The sequence below is a fragment of the Leopardus geoffroyi genome, chromosome E3 (assembly GCF_018350155.1).
Source record: "Leopardus geoffroyi isolate Oge1 chromosome E3, O.geoffroyi_Oge1_pat1.0, whole genome shotgun sequence".
Classification (NCBI taxonomy): Eukaryota; Metazoa; Chordata; class Mammalia; order Carnivora; family Felidae; genus Leopardus; species Leopardus geoffroyi.
This window is the reverse complement of record NC_059340.1, coordinates 31,957,112-31,982,862: the sequence shown is the minus strand read 5'-3', so window position 1 is coordinate 31,982,862 and position 25,751 is coordinate 31,957,112. Positions and strand designations below refer to the sequence as shown.

Sequence of the window (25,751 nt, the reverse complement as noted above, 5' to 3'; positions counted from 1 at the left end):
ACATTTTATTTAAAAAAAATTTTTTTTAACGTTTATTTATTTTTGAGACAGAGAGAGACAGAGCATGAACAGGGAGAGGCAGAGAGAGAGGGAGACATAGAATCTGAAACAGGCTCCAGGCTCCGAGCTGTCAGCACAGAGCCCGACGTGGGGCTCGAACTCACGGACCGTGAGATCATGACCTGAGCCGAAGTCAGACGCTTAAGCGACCGAGCCACCCAGGGGCCCCCCCTCCAGGACATTTTAAAGAGTAGGTTCTTTCAGACCCTGCTTGTGGGTGCTGCTCTTAGTTCCTGAATCTTGTCACTGTGGCGACGTACGTGTCACTGCTGATCGAAATGCTCAGAGGGCCCCTCGCTCACAGCTGACCGTTGGCCCTCGCCGTGTCTGGCCGGGGCGTCTGTGGGAATTCTCTGCCAGACAAGACAGTTCTCTGCCTCTCCCCCTCCCCCTCCCTCTCCCCCTCCCTCTCCCTCGTGTTGTGTGTCTGCCTTCCTTGGATTCTCAGCTCTGTCGTTCATCTCCCCAGTTGCTCCTGTTCACAAGCGAACGTGCTTCCCCTTGGGGTCAGGGGACAGCCACGAGAGGGATTCCTGTCACTGTTGATTTTTCTTCTGTGCTCCTGGGTCCCTTCTTTAAGATTTGGGGACATACGGGGCCGGGTCAGACAGGAGCCGCCTGCAAGGGCCTCATTCCTCGTGGAAGCCACTGCCTGCTGCCTTGGTCGCCTAGGATGTTGGCCTCTGCCGTCTTGGTGGCTTCTGTCCTCCACATGCAGCCGGCTCAGTGCTCTGGGCTGATTGATGAGCTGCTGGAGGATGTACCTTTTCCCAGGGTCCTCCTCACCACGATGGGCCCTCGTGTTTCTTCTCGTTTCCTTCTTCCCTGTCCGTGCGCAGCTACTTGAGAGAAACCAGTGTGGGGTAGGCCACGAGGCCTTGGGTCTGCTTGCGTCCGAGGAGGGCAGCTGCTGGCCCGGTGGGAGGCAACGTTGGCTTTGGAGTCAGGCCCTGAGGTTAAGGCTGGTAGACCCTGAGGCAGCGCCCCTGCTGCGCCTTCGTTATTTTCACCGGTGAGGCTGATGTACATTCCGCCTCCCTGGGGGGCTGTCCGGAGGCTTCCGCCGAGGCTGCCTCGGTTCCTAGAGCCTAGTCACCATGTAACCAGTTACCCTCCTCTCCCCAACACCCTTTAAACGCGTAGACTCTTCCTCCGTCTCCTCCCACGGGGGCTCCAACCTTCGGCCGTGCAGGATGGCTCTGTCTGGCCCTACCCGGACTAGGATTCGTGTCGTTCTCTTACTTGGGCCTGGTGATCAGAGGAGCACCAGCACACGTGTGAGGCTGTGGCCACCGTTCGTTCATGCCGCTTCCCGGTGTCTCGGCGCCCTTTCCGCACCTGCATCCGGAACAGACCCCGGCCGGTGAGCAGGGTCTCTGCTTTGCTTTCTGCCGTGGAAGAGGTTCTGGGCCTCCCGGCAGTTAGGAGCGGGGGAAAGACCGAACTGGCTTAGCCCGCGAGTGGCTGCCAAGGGCTTCCTTCAGTCTTGTCGCGGTGCAGTTAACCAGTCACTGGTACACATGGTCCTGGGCTGATTGGAGCTTCTTTCCTCTTATTGAACGTTTTATTAAATCCTCGTATGGGGGGGGGGTGGTGGTGGGTTTTCAGCTGCTAGGAGTCAGGAAGAATCAGATTGGTGGCTGTTTACAGCTGTTTGTAAAGCCATTGGAATGACCCTAGCAGGCGGAATGGAGAAAATGAAATCTTGAGAGGAGGGTTGGATGTGAATGAGTGTCACTGTGCTCCCTCGTCCCTGCTGGCTGCTGGCCTGGGCCCTTTATGTAGCTTTGCAGTTAATACCACACCCTAGAGCCGGTGACGTGTGACCCTAGAAATCCCTCTCTGTGACTCGTCACACGTGAGCTCCCTGGGACATCCTCTCTCTGAGCTTCCATTTCCTCGTGCGTAAAATAAGGTCACGGTTTTGTGGTGGGGGCTTGATGAGAAAGCGCGTGCAGAGCCCAGGCCTGGGCACAGAGCTGCCAGAGCTGGTGCTTGATAACCTGGCAGCAGCTTTCCAGGCTGAGTGATGATGCCCTTATTTTTCGGATGATGCCACCGAGGCTCGGATAAGTGAATAAGTTGCTCACTTTCGCATAGCTAGTAAATGGCAGAGCTGAGGCTTCCAACCAGGTCAGACTGATGTCAGATTCCTGGCTGCTGTCAGCTCCCCCCTCTTCAGGCAGGAGGCCTGGTGCCCTGCCCTTTGTTGCTCCTCTGTAGACCACTGTAGCCCAGTTAACTGGACTGGAAGCGACAGGGGACAATTGGATAACAGTGAATTAACCCACAGGCTGTTGCAGTAGCTCTGTTTACACATGAGGAACATTACCTTTTGAAGAGAGGAGAACAGAGTTCAAGGTAATGACTGAACAAAATGATACTGTCGAAAATCACAATACAGTCGATAGTACTGAGGCTCTGCCGGGCAGGACTGCGTTTGTTCAGCTGGGGTTGGGGTGCACGTTGGGCTGAGTTTAGAAACTGGTGCCCTTGTACAGTGTGCTTAAAAAAAATTTTTTTTTTAAGTTCTCAACATTTAAAAATGATGAGATTTTGTGCTGAAAGATGGATTTCTAGCTTTTCTTCAGCTTGAGGATCTCTGGCTCTGGGCCCACATTTACTGTTGACTGTGCCCCTGACAGCTGAGATAGTGTTGTGTTGTTAGCATTCTTGCTGTTCTTACCTGAAATTTAGCAGTTTTCGAACATAAACACTTCTTAGATGGTAAACCCCTGAAGTCAGTTTCCAGAGTGCGGAACGGTGGTCTCTTTCATTTCTGTCTAGTTATAAACTTGCTTTCTAGGGAGAGGATTTGTTAACTTCTCACTTGGCTATCGCCAGAAGCCCCTTATTTTTTGTTGTCGTCTTGATATTGAGTGCATTCTTGTCTTTGGCATGTGCTTGGTAGTTTTGACTGAGTCCCAGGTGTTGTGTATATTGTGTATGTGACTGAGTCCCAGGTGTTGTTGGAAGCTCGGGATGATGTTCTCTTTCTTCAGAGAGAATTCACTCTTGCTGCTCAGGCAAGTACAATAGAGGAAGATCAGTTTTCTCCTGTCGAGGACTGAGCATTTCATGCCTGGGCTTCAGCATTTGCAAGGGCTGATCTATTTCTGCTTTTGCCTTACTGCTAGGACTAGTTATTTGGGGTTTCCAGTGTATATCCGTTTCCTAGAGCTGCCATAACAAACTTCCACACCCTGGGTGGTTCAAAACAGCAGAGAGAAATTTATTGTCTCCCGGTGTAGAGGCCAGGAATCCAGAATCTGGGTGTTGGCACGGTTGGTCCCTTCTGGATGCTCTGAGGGAGAATGTGTGCCCAGCTTCCGGTGGTTGTCTGCCGTCCTTGGCGGTCCTGGTTGTAGCTGCTTCAGTCCAGTCTGGGCGTGTGTCTTCCCGTGGCCTCTTCCTTCTGTGTCTCTGTCTCCTTGTCCTTCTCTCTCCTTAGAACAACAGCCCAATGGGATTTAGCCCCACCCTACTCCAGTATTACCTCAACTTAACTAGTTACATCTGCAAGATCCTTTTTCCACATTCTGTGGTTTCAGACGGACAGGAATTTTCGGGGGACACTGTTGAGTCCAGCCCACATTGGATCCCTGAGCTGTTTACCAGTTTCCATCCTCGTCTGCTGGTTCTGAGCTCTAATTTTTTCCTTTCAGACCTTGTGGAAATTCTGAAAGCTCTGTTTAGCTTCTCGTCAGAAACTCTGTAGCCGGAAGAAGCCTCGAGGGCGAAGTAAGGCCCCAAGCGTAGGACTGTCTGTGGACTTCCCTTCTCTTTGGGATCTGAGTTCTTTAAGTCTTGCCTGGGCAGCAAGGTCCTCAGGACCTCCCAGGTCCTCAGTTTTGTTTCAGTTAAATAACTGCCTAGCGTTTTCAGTTGTTTTTGTGGGAGAGGTGGTCTGTCTGGACTCCTCTTTCAAAGCTGAGAAAGTGGCCCCTTGAAGTGACACTTTGAGTGTGTGCCTTTTCCTGTTGCTAGATCGCCCCCTTCACGTGTGGCCATCTTGGTTACTTTCCTGTAAGTCAGGCGTCAGGTTTTCCTTCTGTGATGAACTGTAGCCTGAGACAGGGGTTGTGCAGGCAGATTTCCTCCAGTTTTGTGAGGTTTTTAGCCAGCACCTGCATCCACCTCTCTGTCCCCCTCCCCCCCGCCCCCTGTTCCTTAGTTTGCTTGTCTGTTAGGCATTTTTGATTTGTTTTTGGCTTAGCATTCAGGGTTCATTTGTTTGTTTTTTGACTTGGGGAGTTTTTACCCAAACATCCCTGAATTGTGAAATGTTGGTAGGGCAGACGTGATTACAAACAGTTATGCCACCAGCTCAGCTTTGTCTTGTCGCGCATTGTCTGCAGGTGTGGGAGCAGCGTCCAAGCCTCGCTGAGATCTCCTCGAATAGATCGTGCAGACATGTGGGTTGTGCGGGACCCAGAGATGCTTGGGATGAGGTTACCCAGTGTGTCGTCTTTGGGATTTAAACCCCAGATGTGAGAGCCTGCTTGTGTCTGGGGGAACTGTTTCCTCTTTGATAGGTGGCTGGATTTATCTACACAAAAGATTGATTTGGGGATGGCGAGAGGGGAGTCTGCATTTTCAGAGTCCGGGCCTGCAGTCTGTGTGCCTCGCAGTGAGGCAGGTCAGCGTGAATAATCACAGCAGGCATTGGTTATTCCTCCCCCAGCAGTTCTGTCCCTTCTTGCTGAGAGAATGCTGATTTTGTTCAGATGTTGGGTGGCCAAGAGCTTCAGGCCTGGAGCTAGCTGCAGGGGCAGTGAATCCAGACCAGATCAGGCCAGCTGTAATGATGATCAGCTTGCCAGTAGCTGCTTTTAGTACAGACCCAAGACGCCGTTGAGGAAGGAGAAGTCTGCTGTGGGCTTCTGAGAAAATTCATTGCTACCTGAACGGAAATAGGAGAGAAGACTTACTTTGTGGCCTTGTGATGTTTGGAACTTTGGCAATGATCTTGTGATGAAGGGCGACAGATCTGAGGACAGAGCAACTCAGAAAGATGGAAAGTACCTGGTTCCTTGGTAGTGTCACTGAGCTTCTGAATTAACCAACTCCAGACCTGCCTTACCTCTGGACTTGATGTGTAAATGTCTAAACGTTTCGTAATGGTTTAAGCCATCTTGAGTTGGATCTCTGTTGACACGCATCCAAACACGTCCTAACTTAAACAGTCGAGAAAAGCAAGACAACTTAAAAAAAAAGTCAAAGGCCTGTGTTCCAGAAATGAGAGGAAAGTTGTGCATAGCACGTTAATCTTGGAAACAGCACTAGGATGTTTTCTCCTTTTCAATCAATTGGCTGACCACAGGCCTGGCTTCCTTGTTTGCTAGTGACTCATTCTGAGCACCTCCCGTGAGCCAGGGGATTCGTTAGACCCTCCGTTCCTGATTTCATTTTATTCTTGAAACATCTGTGCGTAGTGAATGATAGTGTCCCCGTTTTATAGGTGAAGAAAATACGGCTCAAAGAGATGAAGTCGTTTTCTTAATGCTCCAGAACTAATGATTGTGGCAGAGCTGGGTTTTTTACTCAGGTCTACATGATTGTGATTCTTTTATTCATGATGGTATGTTTCCAGAAAGAGGGCTCTCTGAGAGATCCTGATCCTTTCCCTTCCCCCATTTGAATTCATGAGTAAATTAAGCAGCACGTATTAAGTTATGACCACTTAGGGCAGAGGTCAGCAAACTACGTCCTGCTACTTTTTATAGATAAAGTTTTATTGGAACACAGCCACATGCGTTTATCTACTTAGTTTGCATGGTGGCTTTTAGGCGGCTGTGACTGAGACTGTTGGTCTCATAAAGTCTAAAGTATCTGGTATTTGACCCTTTGCAGAACAAGTTCGCTAATCCCCATCTTTGAGAACAAAGGACAGGGATTCCATTTTACCTTACCACACCATATTCACATGTGTGTACCCCCACTGGATGGTAAGCTTTGGGACTGCAGGGTGTCATGTGCGTCTTACTTCCTCTTGACTTTCCAGCTCCTAGCAGAGTTTTTGGGAAATATGTAGGTACTTCAATAAAAATGTATTCATAAATGCGATATTTCAATTTGCACAGTCCTATCTTTCGTGATTTCTGAGGTACCAGAGTGCTACCAAGGAAGAGAGCAAAGATCGATTTTTAAAGTTACTAAAGATGAATTAAAAGCGGCAGAGAGCTCTGCATAGGCTTGGCTTGGGATTGGAGGGTTTTGCCCAAAGTTGTCAATGTGGAATGTGGTGTGGAAAAAGGAATTATTTTTCATTGTACTGGAGAACGGAGACGGACCCACTGCAGCTTGTGCCTGTCTTGGTCTGCTTGGGCTGCCGTAACGAGAGACCACAGCCGGAGGAGCCTAGAAGCAACAGCAGTTTATTTCTCACAGTTCTAGAGGCTGGGAGGTCCAGGATCAAGGTGCCGGCATGGTTGAGTGAGGGCCCCTTCTCTGCTCCATAGCCGGTGCCTCTCTCTGTGTCCTTACGGGGTGGAAGGAGCACGGGACGCCCTGGAACCTCTTTCCTAAGGGCCATGATCCCATTCCACGAGGCCTCCACCTTCTTGGCCTAAGCGTTCTCCCTAAGGCCCCACCTCCTAATACCATCACTTTAGGGGCAGGAGTCTTGGAGGGACACGTTCAGACCGCACGGGTGACATTTCTCTGCAAAACCTTGGAATTTGCTGTTTTTGTGAATCACTAACATATCGTCATGAGGTGATGTGTTGGCGGTCTGTGACAAGGTCATATGCTTGGTTCAGGACATACCAGAGTCGCACCTCCTGTTACGGATCTGCCTGTCCTGTAGAGCGTAAGTCTGATCTTCCTCGTCTGTTCAGCAGCCTTGGGCAGCAAGGACCCTCTGACGTTGAAACGGTTTCCCCCTCTCTGCCACCACGTCCTGGCATACTTTCTGCTGCTTTGTGCATCCTTCTTCTATCATTTCTACACCCTCAAATATTAAATATCGTTCGTCTTCTCATTCTTTTGTTCACTCTTGTTTCTGTGCATACAAGTACTGCCCGAATTCCTTGGTGAAAACTGCTGTCTGTGTGTTCATTACTGGGAGTTCTCCCTCCCCCGACCCCCTCTTTTACGTGTCTCTGTTTGGATGTACCACAGGCTCATCGCAGGTTCCAGGACGGAATCTTCCTGACCTCCCCCATTTGCTCCTGTATTCCTTGCTTAGCGAATGGCTCTGCCCTTCACCCAGCTTTCCTGACAGCCCCTGGGCTTCCTTGCAGCCTTCTTGTCCTTCCCCTCTGCCCTGTTTTGTCCTTCTGTTGCCATCTTCGCTAGTCCACTGTGCACGTTGTGCCAGGCCGGGGGCGGGGGTGTCTTCGGTGACCAGCCTGCTCCCCTGCCTCCTACTTGAAGTTCTGTCACGGTTCTTTTCAGAGTGGGGCCTGAGGACACACACCTTGTCATGGCTTCCCAGGTCTCTCCCCTCCCTGCTTTGTCTGTCTCTGCCTTTCCTCTAAGCCCTACCACACACCCAGGGCTGACATGGAGACGGCAGGTAAGACATTGCAACACTCGGATCCAGTCGATAAACCACAAGCCGAGTCTTGTGATTTCCCCTCCTGCCACAGCCCCTGCCAGGGGTGGGGCTCCTGGGACCTCTTCATGATTCAGCCCCTAAAGTGTTAATGCTAGACTCTCTGGGGGAGAAGGTCTTCAGTACCTCTGTCTTTTCATTGCTCAGTGATCGCTTTAGATGGTTAAATCCTAAATTTTGAACAGCACTGCTGGTCTCTGCAGTCCTGAAGCTGTCGAGTCTGGAAGTGTACTTTGTTCTTACCTTTCCATTACCCTCCTTCCTCCCTAGCCCTCGCTCAAACGCTAACGACTCAAACTTCTCTTCTCGCTTTTACATTGTGGCAAAACATATATAACTTAAAGATGACCATTGTAACCCTTCTAAGTACGGCCATTCATTGTACGACCATCACCACCATTCACCTCACAACCTTTTCATTTCCCCTTGTTCACAGTCCATCCCCATTAAACACGGACTCTCCATTCTCCCTCCTCCCAGCCCCTGGCACCCGCCATTCTCCTTTCCGTCTCTATGAATGTGTCTTCGGTACCTCTTGTAAGTCAGGTGTACTTATACTCCACATGGATAAGGCTTATTTCATTTAACATAATGTCTTCAGGGTTTGCGCCTTTGCAGTATGTCAGAATTTCCTTCCTTTTTAAGGCTGAATAATACTCCATGTGTACACACACACACACACACACACACACCCCACTTTACTCATCTCTGGCTGCACACCGGGGTTGCTTCTATTTGTAGTAAAGGTTTATTTTATTTTGAGCGAGAGACAGAGAACGAGAATGTGCGGTGGGGGGGAGGGTCAGAGCGGGAGAGAGAGAATCCCAAGCAGGCTCCACACTCAGTGTGGGGCCCAACGCGGGGCTCGATCCCACCGCCATGAGATCATGGCCGGAGCCAATATCAGGACTCAGGTGTTTAACCAACCGAGCCACCCAGGTGCACCCATTAATTTATTTTTTGATAATACCCATTCAAATGGCTGGGAAGTGGTATCTCATTGTGGTTTTGATCTGCTCTCTCTTGCAATTTCAGATTTCTCCCCCAAAAAGTCATTCGTGAGCTCCTCACCCAGTTCACCTGGCCTCTGCCCATCCTCTAGGTGTCTTCTTCTCCTTTCTGCCCTCCCCCCACCTCTCACACCCAATAGTCTTGAGTCCTTGTCTCATCAAACCTATTTCTGGTGCTATGTGTTTTCCTGACTTTCTCTCTCGATGGTCAAGGGCTGGATCTATTTTTGCCCTTTGTACTTTCTTGTAGCCCCAGTGTATTGCAAGGTGCCTGGCCACCAAAAAGGATGTTCAAAACAAGGACTCCAGGACCCAGACTTCAGGACGCGGGGCTCATGGTCCTGGGAAGCCAGACCCCACCCTCTGCTGTCTGTATCTCTTCACAGTCAGCTGGAAGCAGGTGGTATTAATATACACCCAGCTGCAAAATTAGAGAAACCGACTTCCTTGATCCTCAGTGGGGCTTTTTGAAAATGGTTGATTGCATTTAGCTCAAAGCAGAATTTATATTTTGCTTCATTGGGTCACCTTGGGTAACAATTTCATTTCTGTAGAAGAGTATTTTTGGAGGAAGCTTCATGTGCCGGGAGAAGCCCGGGCCCATCCTTTTGATCATGAGGGGAAGTCCACTCCCCACCCTCCCACCCCTGTAAGGTTTTCAGTTCCCTCTTTGTGTTTCTCTGTCATGTTTATAAACTTGCAAATCAGCTAGTTCTGGCACAAAGAGCCTTGGAAGAATGTCTGTGGAAGGTGTGAAGGAAACACTGAGCTCTGTCCAGGGGTGGTGATAAACAGGTTTAACAGCTGGTAGAGAACGCTGGCCTTGGGGGGAAGCCAGAGCCAGAATGCTAGCTCCCTTGGGCCAGGTGTGCACCTGTGAGCTCCTTGATTACAGGGATGTCCACAGTGTCCTGGGGAGGGTCCTTGACAGTCCGGGTGGCTGAGGGCGTGGGCCAGTGGCTACTTACTAAAGGGCACGGAACTGTCCCAGCACATAAGGATCCACTGTAGCCGGACTGAGGCCTCTGGGCCAAACCTTTGGCTGTTTGAAAGGTGTCTCATTTTATTTTATTATTATTTTTTAAAGGAGGCTTCATGCCCAGTGTGGAGCCCAGCGTGGGGCTTGAACTCAGGGCCCTGAGCTGAGTTCAAGAGTCAGATGCTTAACCGACTGAGCCACCTAGGTACCCCTAAAAGTGTTTGATTTTAATGTCTAGTAAATTAACTCAGATTTGGCCTCAGAGTTGTCAGTTTTCAATCCGTAATTGCCTGGCCTGTTGGACCCATGAGTCCTTTGCTTTATTCCTGTCAGCATGAACACGAATCTTCAGCAGAGGATGGGGTACATCCCTAAATGGAAACAAGGCACAAGCCTTAGAAGCCCTTCGTGTGGCCCGTTCCCCCTTTTTAGTAAAGGAGGTGGTGTAGACTTGCATGTTCTGTGAGTGAATGCCAAGTGCGCTCTGCTGCGTTGTTACAGCTCAGGACTTCAACCCCGGATGCTCGCGGGGGCCAGGCAGACGACAGAGGTGAGCGCATCAGGCCGGTGAAAGGCACCTGGGTTGGTGCCCACTGAGTTGTCTGGCTGCTGCAGAGCAGGCTGGGAAGGGTTGTCTGGGGGTTCAGGAAGAAGAGAGATTTCGATGAGCAGCTCGCAGCCTGGGACGGGGTGGGGGTTCAGTCTTCTGCATAGAGCGGTCAGAGACCGTCTCTATGGACTTTTGAATAGAGACCTGAGGGAGGGAGGGAGGGAGCCATACTGTTACCTGGGGGAAGACGTCTTAGGTAGTTCAACACATTGAGAAGCCTGTAGTCCTTTGCCTGTTTGCTCTCAAATTTATTGTCTGCCTTCCCTGCAGACTGTGTTTCCCAGGCTCCCTTGCCCACTGTCTTCACACTTGTCCAGAGGGAGATAGTGATGAGGTTAGAAGGTGGGAGGAAAAGGGAAGCTAGAGCATTTCTTCTCGGCCTCACACGGCATCTGTAGCAATGCCGTGCTTCCTCTGTGGTCTGTCGAGGTCCCATGAGGTCCGCTGGTTAGGCCTTGGCCTTCCTGTTTCACCGTCCTCTCTGGTGCCAATGCCACAGTCCAGCCGTTGCCCGGCTGGCATGTATTTAGGAGTGGAATTGCTGGACCATACGGTAATTCTGTGTTTACTTTTTGAGGAACCACCGAACTATTGTCAACAGTGGCCGTGCTGTTTTATGTTGATAATTTATTTTTTTTGAGTAGAGATGGGATTGCCTTTATTTCTTTGCAATTGAACTTAACTCTGCTGTTAAATCTCCTTTCAGTTCTTATACTCTTTTTTTTTCAAGGTTTTAAAAAGTTTGTTTATTTTGAAAGAGAGAGAGAGAGAACTAGCGGAGGAGGGGCAGAGAGAGAGGGACTGAGGATCCGAATCAGGCTCTGTGCTGACAGCACAGAGCCCGACGTGGGGCACGAACTCACAAACTGAGATCATGACCTGAGCCGAAGTCGGAGGCTTAAGTGACTGAACCACCTAGGTGCCCCTCAGTTCTTACACTTTTTTAAAGAAAAAAAATTTTTTAATGTTTATTATTTATTTTTGAGAGAGAGAGAGACAGAGCACGAGTGGGCAAGGGGCAGAGAGAGAGGGAGGCACAGAATCCGAAGCAGGTTCCAGGCTCTGCGCTGTCAGCACAAAGCCTGATGCGGGGCTCGAACCCACAGACCGCGAGATGATGACCGGAGCCGAAGTCAGACTCTCAACCCAGACACCCTGTTTCTTATACTTTGAACACTACCTCTTGCTTTTGTTCTTCTGGCTTCAGGGATGGATTGGCTTTCTGCCATTAGTAATTTCTGTGGCCTCATTATTCTCTTATTTGGCCTCGTAGCTCTTGCAAAGTCTTCGTAACAGATGGCCTGTGTGAAATTCCTTCAGTGGACTCCCTGGTGTGGTTTCTGTTCATGGCCGGGGAGGCCCCGAGGTGGAGCGTGTTTGGCATGTTGGACGAGTGTCAGGCACATCAGCGAGGCTGCAGCAGGGTCAGTCGGGGGGGATAGTGGAAAAGGGTGAAGCCCACCGGTCGGGGAGGAGCCAGGCCACAGCCGGGCAGTAGGTGGCAGTTTATCCTCCTTATCTTGCTTTGTTTTTCTGATCTCCACCCACCTCCACCAAGATAATTGGCTCTTGTTCTCTGGAGTCAGTAGGGATGTTTAGTGTTTATCTATCCATCTATCAATTCATTTTTCGAGAGATGCCGATGGCGGGAGGTGGGGGGTGGGGGGTGGGGAGAGGCAGAGGGAGAGAGGGCGAGAGAGAGAATCTCAAGCAGGCCCCATGCTCAGTGCAGAGCCCAATTCGGGGCTCGATCCCATGACCCTGGGATCATGACCTGAACTGAAATCAGGAGTCAGGTGCTCAACCGAATGAGCCACCCAGGCACCCCGGGATGTTTAGGTTTTGGATGTAAATAGACTGGAGTCTTCAAAAGTGATCCAGTATCTGTGACTATTGTGCATGTGTTCATTCTTAAAAATATACCAAGTTCTGAATTATAAGCTTTAAATTGGCAGATTTTACGTTAAGTAAATCTTACCACGGTTAAAAAAGGAACCTAGGGTGGAGCCTGGGTGGCTCCGTCGATTGAGCATCTGATTCTGGATTTCAGCTCAGGTCATGATCCCAGGATTGTGGGATTGAGCAGTCTGTTGGGAGTCTGATTGAGATTCTCTCTCTCTCTGCCCTTCTACCCCACTCGTGTGCACACACTCTCTCTGTAAAATTAAAAAAAAATCTGGAAGTGGCTATAGTTATCTTTAATTGGCAAGTTTAAGGTTTTTTCCTAAGAGAGAATTTAATAGCAGAGTTAATTTCAGTTGCACAGAAATAAAGGCCATTCCATCTCTATTAATAAAAAATATATCAATGTAAAATGGTATAGCTGCTCAGAAAGGTAAATAGCGGCGCCCGGGTGGCTCAGTCTGTTAAGTGTCCGATTTCGGCTCAGGTCATGATCTCACCACTTGTGAGTTTGAGCCCCACGTCAGGCTCTCTGCTGACAGCTCAGAGCCTGGAGCCTGGTTCGGATTCTGTGTCTTCCTCTCTCTCTGCCCCTCTTCCACTCAGACTGTCTCTGTCCCTCAAAAGTAAATGAACTTAAAACAAAAAAAAAAGTGAATGGAATTATTGTACGATCCAGCAATTCTGCTCCTAAATACAGACCTAAAAGAATTGAAAGCAGGGACTCAAACGGACACTTGTATACAAAGATGTTCCTAAAAGCATTATTCACAAGAGCCAAAAGATGCAAAAAAGGCAAATGGCTGTCGACAGATGAATAGATGAATGCAACGTGGTGTGGCCACATAGTGGGGATATTACTCAGACAAAAAGAAATGAAGTACAGATAAATACGGTAATGTGGATGATCCTTGAAACGTGATGCTAAATGAGAGTAGCCAGACGCAGAAGGTCGTATGTTGAATGGATTCCACCCAGAAGAAGTATCTGGAATAGTCACATTACCAGAGACGGAAAGAAAAATAGAGGCCCCTGGGGAGAGGGGACAATGGGGGAGTTAGTGTTTAATGGGTACAGAGTTTCTGTTTCGGATGATGGAAAAGTTACACGGTGGTCATGGTCGTACAACGTGGCGACTGTACTGAATGCTACTGAATTCTAACTTAAAAATGGTTAACGTGGTAGGGGCGCCTGGGTGGGTCAGTCGGTTGAGCGTCTGACTTCGGCTCAGGTCATGATCTCGCATTCCGTGGGTTCGAGCTCCACATCGGGCTCTGTGCTGACGGCTCGGAGCCTGGAGCCTGCTTGGGATTCTGTGTCTCCTTCTCTCTCTGCCCCTCCCCGACTTGTGCTCTGTCTCAAAAATAAAAAAATAAACATAAAAAATTAAAAAGAGTGGTTAATGCGGTACATTTCATTATGTATATTTCACCACGATTAAAAAAAAAAAAAATCAAGTTTACGTACTTTTTACAAGTCTTTTTGATGTGACGTTTAAACCACACTTCCCGTGTCCTGCTTTCAGGAGGCAGCCTTGTGGCTGCTTGGGGGATGGCTGGGTGCAGCCCCTTACTGGGGACTCCGCTTTGCTGAGCCAGTGGTGTCTCATAGTCAGGCTCATCCAGATTTGGATGTGACTGCGTTTGGGGGGCACCTGTGCTCACCTAAGCCTGAGGCCGGACTAAGGGGGTGCTTGGTTGCCTTTTGTCCCTGGAATCATTGACAGCGTGTATGCGTGACTCTGTTAGTTTTTTAACACTTATTTTTTTACGTTTATTTATTTTTGAGAGACAGAGTGAGACAAAGTGAGACAAAGTGAGAGTGGGGGAGGGGCAGAGAGAGCGGGAGACACAGGATCCGAAGCAAGCTCCAGGCTCCGAGCCGTCAGCACAGAGCCTGACGCGGGGCTCGAACCCATGGACCGTGAGAGCATAACCTGAGCTGAAGTCGGACGCTCAACCGACTGAGCCACCCAGGTGCCCCTGTTAGTTTTTTTACTTAAAATCCATGACCCGTTTCTTCTTTGGCTTCACAGATCTTGATTTTGCCTGGGGCTGTGGGATGTCTTCTAGGTAATGGATCCTAAGTGATTAAGCCAGTCTTGACATTCTGTATCTCTGCTCCCTTTGGTTTTCTGGGATTCCTTGCGCCAGCCTGGAAAAAAAAGGGGTGATGGGGCTGGTTTTATCCTGTCCTCTTTCTTTGTGCTCTGATTGTGGATGTGATGCCCAGCGTGGTGGCAGTGCTCTGAGACAGTGAGGGGAAGGTCAGGAGCTTGGAGATTCTCCCCGCGACAGAGCCTTTGAACCAGCTGCCTACCTCCAGACTAAGTGTGTGAGAAGAACAATCCTTTCTTCGTCTACAAGGAGCCTGGCCCCCTGTTGTTGGGTTTTCTGTTTCTTGTTGAGCAGGGCTTTTTTGGTTTTTGTGTATTTTTGAGGGATGCATTCTTCATTTTTCTGCATGCGGGTATTGCTTGGTGCCTGGTGTGTCCCCTGTCCCCTGTAAATGATTGTCAGGTGACTGAAGAGCATACTCTCTGTCACAGCATCAGGCTGCTTCTGCTTGCAAGGGACAGCAAGCCACTTAGATGTCAGAAAAACAGGGCACTTCTAACTCAGGTAACAGGAAACTGAGAGCTAGCTGGGTTCCGGGGCTCAGTATCTCCCACACCCGTCTCTGGCTCTCAGCCCTACTTCTGTCTGGGGGGGGGTGTCTTTCCAGGTGGGTGCAGTCTACAGGAGAGGGAGGAAAAGAGCCCCAGGTGGCTCCAGGTTTACAGGATTATTAGAGCTCCTGCTTCTAGCACAGTGGATGGCAGCCTCTTCCTTGAGGGATCATCACATAGTAGGTATTTGGGGGTCTGTGGGCAACTCCCCAGCTAGGACTGTGTAGCAGGAAAGCAGCCACAGACAGTATGTCTACAAATGGGCACGACTGCGGTCCAGTAAAACTTCACTTACATAGACAAGTCGTGGGCCAGGTTTGGCCCTTAGGCCACTGTTTGCTGACTTTGGTTCTGGAAGAGACAAGGTCTCTTCTCTAGTGGTTCGTGTAGAAGCTGTGGGGAGAAGCCTGTGGTCCAGGGCTGGAGCTCGGGTGAGGCCAGTAAGACATTTGCTGCAGCCTCAAAATTTATGGGGGCACCAAAAATTTAGCAACCAAGAGAAATGACATCTTCGTGCAATATTTTTAAAAAGTCAGAATTAATACAGAAAAAAAAAAAGATGCACACGATAGTAATCAGGGCCGGGATGAGCACAGGGTGGTGAGCGAGGCCAATTGTGGTCTACACCCTGTTCCTCTAGGTGGTGCCCCGCTGGGTTACCTGTCCACCCGGGTGGGAGGAGAGCTTCACAGGCAACCAGATGGAATGCGGTTCTCCTAGGAAGGAGGGACACGGCTCCCGGAAGAAAGGGGGGAAGGGATACTGCTTGCCTGCTGTGGTGCCTTGGCCCGAAGCATTTTAAGCTTTATTTTCTCATTTTTTCCCCTTGTCACAAACCGTAAAGGCGGGTACTGTTATCCCCATTTTATTTTATTTATTTATTTTTTTTTTTTAAATTTTTTTTTTTTTCAACGTTTATTTATTTTTGGGACAGAGAGAGACAGAGCATGAACGGGGGAGGGGCAGAGAGAGAGGGAGACACAGAATCGGAAACAGGCTCCAGGCTCTGAGCCATCAGCCCAGAGCCCGACGCGGGGCTCGAACTCACGGACCGCGAGATCGTGACCCGGCTGAAGTCGGACGCTTAACCGACTGCGCCACCCAGGCGCCCCTGTTATCCCCATTTTACAGATGAGGAACATGAAGGACAGAATAAGTTGCCCCAGGCCACACGGTGCCTGAACTAGAATTTGAGTCAGGGTTTTTGTCCTTGCCCAAAGCGTCTCAGCATCTATTAAAGTTGAGTCCTGTTAGAAACTTTGCCAAAGGGCCTGTGGTGTTCGTCGTCCTCTGTGAAAGGTGCCCCGGGAGGGAGCTCGCCGCAGCGCCCCCTGCATGGCTCTCGTTGGTGTGGGCAGACGGCTTTCCGGCGTTTGGAGAACCAGGAGCCCTCACCCCCCTTCAGAATCAGCCCCTGGTTTCCGGCCATAAGGGATCGATGTTAATCCCGAAATTAAGTTACGGCCACTGCAAGCCTTAAGTGGCAGGTGAGGTGAGAGGCACTGGAAATAGACCGTATTAATGCTGGCAGTGCAGGTGGAGCCCTGCCGGGATAATTCTTATCATCGCCCGCATCACTTTGGCAGGCTTTAGAAGGATTCTGTAGCGCTAAGCAATTTACGAAACTGAAAGGTGAAAACACACGTTCAGGTGCTGCGTACACATTCAAGGTCAGAGGTAGGTCACGGCAGTTGTCGAGAAAGACCGGATGCAGGTGAGAGTCACCTGATTTGAGTCATGACAGAGATGCAGACGGTTGTTTGGCATGTTTCAAAACAAGCGATGGGCCTTTCGGCCTGGGCTCTTGCTCTCACCGTCGCCAGTCCTGGTTTCCGAGGGAGGCTTTGAGCGGAAGAAGGGCCGTGATGCACACGTGTGGTCTGGGCTGACCTCACGGGCTTGGGAAGGGGATTCGTGTGGCATTTAGGGATTGAGACACAAGGCAGTCCTGAGTGGGTGGCTCCGTTGGTTTTTCCAGTCATTCCCGAGGTGTGTATTACGTCTGATCCTGGAGGTTAGCTGGATCCACAGGTCCCCCTACGTACGCATCCAGTTGCTGTTACCAGAAAAAGGAGAATAGGAAACAACACAATTGCTTTCGTTCGAGAAGGTAGTCATTGAGCAAATGCTGGTTGGCCATCATGGCCCGGGCGTCGTGTTCAGGCTTTGCTTCCCTTTTCTCCGGTCTCCCCGAAATCTCTGATTCTGCACTTTGGGGCTTATTTGAAGGGAGAGGAATCAGAAGCTTAGCGTGGCCGAGGGAGCTGTCCAGGGCCATTCTGTTGATTGGTCTCTTCACTGTTGTGTGGCCTGCTGGACTGGAAGCTTGTTGGGCAGGCGTGAATCCTTATCTACCTGGTAGCCCACAGCCTTGCCTGGCCCGTGGCAGCTCCCAGGAAGCAGTCCAGGGGTGCCTGGGAGGCTCAGCTGGTTAAGGGCCCTTCTTCTGATTTCGGCTTAAGTCATGATCTCATAGTTCGTGGGTTCGAGCCCTGTTTCGGGCTCTGTGCTGACATGCTGAGCCTGCTTGGAATTCACCCCCCCTCTGCCCCTCCTCTGCTTGTGCTCCCTCTTTCTCTCTCTCTCTCTCTCTCTCTCTCAAAATAAATAAACTTAAAAAATTAAAAAAAAATGCAGTCCAGAGGCACCTGGGTGGCCCATTTGGTTAAAGTGTCTGACTCTTGATTTTGGCTCAGGTCACAATCTCACGGTTTGTGAGGTCGAGCCCTGCATTGGGCCCCTCACCTGAGAGCATGGAGCCTACTTGGGATCCTCTCCCTCTTTCTCTGCTCCTCCCCTGTGTTCTCTCTCTCTCTCTCTCTCTCTCTCTCTCTCTCTTTCTCTATCTCTCTCTCTCTCCGTCTCTCAAAATAAATAAGTAGAGGAAAACTTGAAAACAAATGCAGTCCATGCTGACTGAGCTGAACTGAATGCTTCCAGCGAGCTTACTAACCTGGGATACAGTTTATGGAGATGCGTGTCTTTGCATTCTTCTAGAAGGAAGGTGGAAAGATCACGTCTCCTTCTCAGAGGGGTCTGTGATCCTGTTTAGCTCCAGGAGTAGAATCGCCGTCTGTCCGCAGAGACTCCGCATTTCCCCCTTTGGGATAGTAAGCAGTTGTGAACATGACCGTTTTGATGAAGGTAGAACCCTCCCTCATTGCGCAAGGCTCTCTGATTTAGCGGTTTGCAGTCAGGCGGCTCCGAGGTCCCATTCTGCTGTACCGCTTACTGATCGTGTATCCCTGGGTGAAATTAACACATTGGTCAGGCTTTGGACCTTGTCTTTGACACAGAGATGGCCTTGGTGCTTAAGAGGACTGAGGTCAGGTGTAAAGTCTTCAGTGCGGTGGCTGGGACTTAGCTCATAAGGCTCCAGCCACAGTTCCAGCTGTTGTTGTTGCTGCTGCTGCTATTGGCAGCATGAAAAAGTGTTGATGAGCCAATGTGCAGAAAATTGATCACAAGATTAGGTAGATACTAGAATTAGAATTATGAAAAAATCTGTTGTGTGTGGATGAAAAAGGCAGGATGTGAGGAGATACAATAACTTTCTTAGCTCGTCCTTAAAGCCTCAAGTCTGTTCTCCCTCAGTCATATGGAAATCTTTTGTAGGGAAGTAGAAATGAGGACAGTTATGTACAAGAATGTTCAAAGCAGTAAGTAGGGATAATTGGCAATATATCATGTTTCCAGCAGAAGAGAAATAGTTCAATTATGTTTAACTGGGAGGCTGTCAAATACCATGTCTTCAAAGATCTTAAAAACTTTTTTTTCAATGTTTATTTTTGAGAGAGAGCACGAGCAGGGGAGGGGCAGAGAGAGTGGGAGACACAGAATCCGAAGCAGGCTCCAGGCTCGGAGCTGTCAGCACAGAGTCCGACACGGGGCTTGAACCCACGTACCATTAGATCATGACCTGAGCCGAAGTTGGACACCCAGTTAACTGAGCCACCCGGGTGCCCCGGATGTCTTCAAAGATTTTTAAATGTTATAGGAAAACGTTTGTGATCCAGATCAGTAAGGAAACAAACCAGGATTCAAACTTACACTCTTTGGTACCTTTCTTTTTCTGTGCTAAGGAAGTAACTCTTTTGCAGAAATGACTGGGAACTGTAAAATGACGCGCGTCCCAGGCTGAGTGCCACAGTGTCCGTCCCTCTCTCTGCAGAGCCGGTGTTCTGGTTCTACGTGAAGGAGGTCCTTAGCAAGCACGAGCTGCCACGCTTCTACTCCCTGCGCCACATCGCCTCAGACGTGGGCCGCGGCCGGGCCTGGCTCCGCTGTGCCCTCAACGAACACTCCCTAGAGCGGTACCTGCACATGCTCCTGGCCGACCGCAGCAGGCTCAGGTACCCGGGATGGGCACCTGCGGGGAGGGGTAGCCGAGCGCTTGGAATTGCAGAATCTGACTGCCCGGGTTTGCATCCCAGTCTCCCCATCGGGGCGGGTGGGTTCCCCTCTTATAGTCCCTGTTGATTCAGCTGTGCTGTGGGCACGGTTGGTCGGAGAATTAGTGCCAGAGTGGAAGCTCATAAAGGGCTCAGCATGGCACCTGTAGACAGCAAGCACTCCATAAATGTTTATTATTATGTAGGTGTGGGATGCAGAGGGAGCTGTCATCCCGGCACATAGCCTGCTCTTCCTTTGGTGGTTTAATCTGGGCTTCTTTCAGATCCAGAATTTCTTTCTCTTCAGATACTGGGTGTTCAGAATAAGTTTCATGTGTGTCTTTCCTTTGTGCTGGGTTCTTTACAATTCCTTCTGTTTTTTTTTGTTTGTTTGTTTTGTTTTTTGTTTTGTTTTTTTTTTTGAGGTTAATCCCATACTGACTGAAAGCAATAGGGAAGTTTTGTGTAGGAGATAGAAGTCAATCGTTAGTTTAAAAATAGCCATTTTATGATGTTTCCTCTTTTTGTTTTCCCCTTGATTGTAGACTTAAAGCTCACTCCATCAGTTAGTATAGGTCAGTTTTTGCTGCCAAAACAAATATCATAAAACCCTCAGTGACCCGTGTCTGTCGTGGATGAGTCGGGGTTTCCCATCTCGGGGTTCCAGGCTGACATAGGCTCCGTGTGAACGTTGCTTCCATGGTCACTGTGGTAGGAAGAAGGGACGTGGGTTGAACTGAGTGTTGGTTTTTAAAGCTTCTGCCCAGAGAGAACCTTCACTTCCACTCACATTTCATTGGCCAGCAAGTCACATGGCGGCAGCCTAGCTCGGCAAGGTGGGGGTGCCTGGCTGTCACAGAGCAGTGGGGAGAGGGCACCGAATATGGGTCAACTGTGGTACGGTCAGCCACGTTCCTTTCAAAACCGTGTGACAGCGCTGTCATTTTCCTATACTTGTGGTATTGATGATATCTCTGTGTTAGTGGCTGTTATTTACCACCTGAGAATGGTGGACGAGACATGTCGTTTTGTGTCACCTGATGATGCAAAGGGACGGTGATCCATCCCACACTGGTGACCTGAATAGCTTCCACATTAGCAGTGCCCAGATCCTCAGTAGTGAGGATTTGATTTCAGTGAATTAATCTCATTTAATTCAGTAAGCTGGCATTTCATCAGTGCCGTGATGCATGGCCACGATTTTATCTGCTGCCACGTGCTCCCTGGCTTGTCTCCCCTTCTGTTTTGTGTGTGTGTGTGTGTGTGTGTGTGTGTGTGTGTGTGTGTGCGTGCTGCCTGTGGTCATCTCCCTACCGGCAGTTTGTTATGTGTTCTGGGATGATCCAGTCAGGCCCTTACAAATACCCCTGAAGTTCTCCTGGTGATGATGCTCGTGGCGCCTCGCTTGGCTGGACACTCAGACTGTGGGTCTGAAATGGGAGGCATGGGGGCCAGAAAAGCCATGCTGGACAGCACCCGTGTGCTATTCAGCTCTGGGCCGGGAGGCTGTGAATGTCTGCCTGCACCCTCCCCCCCAACCCCACCCTGAGCATTAAGCGGTTTTAGTTGAGGAGAACACACCCCGTTTCTTACATTTCCAGGAAGCTCCTCCCAGCAGATCATTTGCAAGTAGTTCCGAGTTGTCCCACTCCATTTCAAGGTGGACTGTTAATGAAGAGCCGAATCACAGTTGAACTTAGCTGAATCACTAGCCACTTATCCACCTAGCTGTGGGAAAACCAAATTCACTTATGTGCGTGGAACCTGGCTTAGATTTTTAAAGAGTCACGGCCTTGGGAATTGGAGGTACAGTTGGCATGCCAGCTCAAACACGTTTGTGCTTCCGCTGATGTTCTGCTGGGTGAGTCTGTTGAAAGTGGGGCATTTCTTCTTTCCTGTTAGTTGTCCTCAGTCACTCGAGCGGGGAATGCATCGCGTCTCCTGCTGAACCCCATGACCCTCACCACTGATGGTGCTTCAGTGATTTGAGCTTTGAGGCAATTAACTGAGAGTTCTCCTACCTGGTGGCCGAGTCAGGGGTTGAGGATATTGGCTTGCTGTGGTTTAGCAGGGGTTGGATAAAGAGCCAGGGCATTGGGCTGGGAGACCTGCTTCGAGCCCTGCCTGTACCATTATTGCCGACGACCTTGGACAATCCCTGTAGGTCTTGCTGACCTCTTGCTACAGCCATTTAGATTCATGGGGCCCTTTTAGCTTCCCAGCCCTTTCCAGGGATAACTCGGGCTTTTGGGTCTGCAGCCCAAGGAAGTATTTCATGCAAATGTTGTGGTTGCTGGAGCCACAGAATTCTAGAATTTCTTTCTGAAGTTGTTTCTTGCGGTAGCTTGGTCAGGGGGCCAGCTTGGATTTCTTGTGTGTCTTACAGACATTCCCTGAGTGAGCACTACCTCTCTGTTCGTCTCCTTCCCCTTTGCTTCTTGATATAAATACCCTGTTTACGTTGCCCATTTCAGTACACTGGAGCTCAGGGCACCAATGAGGAAGCCGTAGGATATATACCTTCAGTCCTTTACAACCAGAAGCTTCATCCCCATGGAGACCTTGGATTTCCGCTCTGGGATGACTGGGCGTGGATTTTCCAGGGAGCCATGTAAGGGAATTTATTTGGTTGATGGATGCAGAGAACTGCTGTTCAGAGCTTTTCCCCTTTCTCTTTCAATTTGCAGCACTTTTTATGAAGACTGGTCTTTTGTGATGGATGAAGAAAGGTCTAGCATGCTTCCCACCATGGCAGCTGGTAAGCCCGGCTCAGGCCAGGATTGATGAGTCCTTGAAGTGTGGTGAGCACAGTCGGCTACCTGGGAGGGAATTTATAACTCCAGGGGATGCTGTGATTTCCCCTGTCCCTTGCTGACTTAATGGGTCACTGGCCACTGCCCTTCCTTTGGTGGAATTGATTACTGAGCCCATTTGTCTTGAATTGGATACCCTGGTAGGGAAAGCCTGGGGGTGGGGGCTTTGGCCGTGGCTTTACAAGTATAACATGGAGACCTGGGGATTTGGAAGCAGGAGACCTGCCTTTGAAGCCTGGCCCTACCCCTTCCTGGCTGGTGGCCTGGGGCAGATCCTGTGGGCTCTGTCACCCTTACTGCCTGCTCCTCTGCAAGGCAGGGATCTTGATAGCATGGGAATTGTTTTCATAGTGCCATGAGAGAATCACACGTGACGAGAGTAACATGTGATTTATCAGCGTGAGAGCCCTGTATTGATGTTAGTTGGTGAATCGTTAGATTATCATTTGATTTTCACTCAAAGGGTGAGCCCGACAGAAGTGGGTAACTTGCTTCTTTCTTTAAAATCCTTCCTTGCCTCCCTCCTTTTTTTTTTTTTTTCCCTTGAAGGTTCACACTAAGGCCCACATATTGAGAGTTAATGTTAGTCGTGTCCACTGAGGAGGAGAAGTCAGGCTCTGACCGTGAATTCTGGGTAGGCCAGAATTCTGCAAGCTTTTACCTAAAGTAATGGTGGTAATGATACTGGTTGGCGCACCTTTTTGGTTGCGTACTGAGCTGAGTGTTCTTGGTGGGTGATTGTCTTTGACACCCTGTGAAAGCGATGCTGTTGGCCCCGTTTCACAGATAAGGAAGCTGAAGCTCAGGTGGTGCATGGCCTGACCAAGGTCTCCTAGACCGTGGTAGGATTCACCGCAGGCCCTCTGACCCCAGCGCTTACATCTTAACCTCCCCCCAGGCTGACCTCCTGTCTTCCCCAGATAGGGAGAGGATTTGGAAAGACTCCCCTCCTGCCATCGCTGGGGTCTACTGACCCCATTTTGTGGGAGGTTTTTTAATCCGTGTTTAAGATCAGCCCGTCCCCTCTTGCGTGTTCTGCCAGGCCCCACGTGTTCATCGTGGTGGGGGCGCGACTCTCCCACGGCAGACACTCCAGACTTTTCCCTTTTTTGGGACAGGTCTGAACTCTATCCTCTTCGCAATTAACATCGACAACAAGGACTTAAATGGGCAGAGTAAGTTTGCTCCTACCGTCTCCGACCTCTTGAAGGAGTCCACGCAGAACGTGACCTCCTTGCTGAAGGAATCCACGCAAGGAGTGAGCAGCCTTTTCAGGGAGATCACAGCGTCCTCTGCTGTCTCCATCCTTATCAAACCCGAGCAGGACACGGAGCCCCTGCCCGTCGTGTCCAAGCACGTCAGCACCGGTGAGCAGGCTGGGGCGTGCGCGGTGGAACAGGGGGTTCGGGTGAAAGGACGACCGGCCGCGGCCAAGAGGGATGCATCTGGCGGTCCGAAAGTCCCAAGGGGAATGAAATCTATGTTCCCTTCATTTTTAGTTCACGTTTGTGTTTATTTTTCTTCCGCTTACTCACTCTGGAAGGGGCTGAGAGCCCTGCTGAGCTGTGGAGATGATACGGTGGGAGAGCAGACAGCTCACCGAGAGCACACTGAACGTGAGGGTGTGTGAGTCGCATGAAAACAGAAGAGCTGGAACTGCATGCGTTTATTCCTTCCTTCGTTCACGTGTTGATTCACTGCGTTCTGTGTGCTCAGTGGGGAACTAGGAAGATTGCTAACATTTAGACCGCAGTCTCTTTTGGGCTGGGTAGGGGTACCCATTTGATGGCAAATTATGCAAGTAAGTGAGTATCCTCTTGATAAATGGGATAAAAGCCAAGCAGGGAGTGCTATCGAGAATGTGTACTCTTGCCGGGGGGGAGGGGGAGGTGACAGGTGCAGGCCAAGGGGGAGGGAGGAGTTAGTCAGCTTTGACTCTAGGCTGTGAGGAGGCAAAGTTGATTTAGTTGAGATCAGTTTTATGAGAAGTCTGTGATACGCTTTGAGCCTTCCGGGGCGTCCAGAATGTTGCTACAGCAAAGTTGGAGATGTGGGGTTTAAGTACGTAGTCCTAGTATTCTCAAACCTCTGAAACAAGGCAGTGATCATGGGCATCTCTTTGGAATTATTACTGACGGTGAAGATTCAGAACCCATGGGGTCTTTGGTATACATTGGCTTTATCTGTCTGGTCCTCCCCTTCTCTGGCAGAGACCCCCAGCAAATGACAGGAAATAGGACTGTTGGGGGCTTTGTGAAGCAAAGACCCTGGAAGTTGTATACCCCAAGGAACGTTCTTTCCATCCATTTTGGGGACTCTGCTTTTGACACTGTCTCAGCGTTTGATACACTGGTGAAGCATCCCCATGTGGTTCAGACGGGAAGGAGTGTCTGGACTCAGCTTGAAGTGTCTCACACCCAAGTTTGACGATTAAGATGGGTGAACAAACCGGTTCACATAAGTACTAGTCACCAAGACAGCCTTGATTTCTGTTTCAGGTAGTCTTTGCTGTGTAACAAACAGCTCCAAAGCGCAGTGGCTTGAAACAACCACAATTTATTATTTTTTTGATGACTGTGCATTGATGGGATAGTTCTGCTGGTGTCGCTTGGGCTTCCTCATGGGGCTGTCCCGAGCTGGTGGCTGAGCCGGAAGATCTAAGACGGTCTCACTCATGTGCCTGGGAATAGTGCCCACTGGTGGCTGGGGCATCTGTTTTTCTACACGTGGCCTCCTCTGCTCTAATACGCTAGACTGGCTTCCTTCCCTGGTAGTTTCAGGGCAGCATGCGAGGGGGTGCAGCACCTACTGATGGCTGGGCTCCAGAGTTCCCCGTTACTTGTGCCACATGCTGCAGGGAAGATGTGAGCACTGAGCCAGCCCGTGCTCAAGGGGGTGGGGAAATAGACACCCTCAGAAGGAGGAGCAGCCGAGTCCCATTGTAAAGGGGACCATTGACCACCACCCCAAACGGCTGTTCTTGGTCTCATCAGTCAGCCAGGAGAGTACTTTCCAAAGTGAAAGTTGTCTCAGGAGTGGGAGCACCCTCTGAATCAAAGTGCTCAGAAGGGACATTTGTAATGTGTGCTCTGTGGTGTGTTTGTTTACCCCAGAAGTGTAGTCCCACATCCATTTTGTTCAGTCTCCTGTAGACAGGTTTTTCTCCCTCGAGGATTAAAAAAAAATCTGAATGTATCTGAAGTGTATTTTTCCGTTGACCAGCAGAGGAATTTCCACGATGTAGACGCCACATGGCTCAGTTGTGGCTTTATCTTGCCCACTTCTGGTGACACCATATGTTCTTTTACCAGATGCCAAATGTAAAAAGGAGCGGAAGAAGAAGAAAAAGGTGACCAACATCATCTCGTTCGATGATGATGAAGAGGAGAACTCTGGCGATGTTTTTAAGAAGATACCCGGGGCCGGGGAGAGTTCAGAGGAGAACTCCGACCGCTCCTCGGTCAACATCTTGTCGGCCTTTGAAAGCCCCTTCGGGCCAAATTCCAACGGAAGTCAGAGCAGCAACTCATGGAAAATTGATTCTCTGTCTTTGAACGGGGAGTTTGGGTACCAGAAGCTCGACGTGAAAAGCATCGATGATGAGGATGTGGATAACAATGAGGATGATGTGTACGGAGGGAGCATGTCCGGAAGGAAGTGCCTGGGCCACTCGGGGTCGCCTGAGAAGTAAGTTCCACTTGGAGCTTCTAGCGTAGGGTTGGCGCGTTAACGGCTTTCTCTTTCTGCAGCCTCGGGTGAA

General features: G+C 49.9%; 1 protein-coding gene across 5 annotated transcripts in view; it reads left to right on the top strand.

Annotated features, from left to right (window-relative positions):
• The window catches only part of SNX29 (sorting nexin 29), a 493,450-nt gene that overhangs the window by 40,472 nt on the left and 427,227 nt on the right, over nt 1-25,751 (top strand). For all 5 annotated transcript variants that reach the window (XR_006708071.1, XR_006708072.1, XM_045460338.1 and 2 more), the window contains exons 5-8: nt 18,959-19,139; nt 21,866-21,936; nt 23,110-23,358; nt 25,303-25,678. Coding sequence is in view for 3 of the 5 variants with exons in the window: in XM_045460338.1 (XP_045316294.1) it covers nt 18,959-19,139; nt 21,866-21,936; nt 23,110-23,358; nt 25,303-25,678 (877 nt within the window). In the remaining 2 variants the exon portion in view is untranslated. The remainder of the gene's footprint in view (nt 1-18,958; nt 19,140-21,865; nt 21,937-23,109; nt 23,359-25,302; nt 25,679-25,751) is intronic.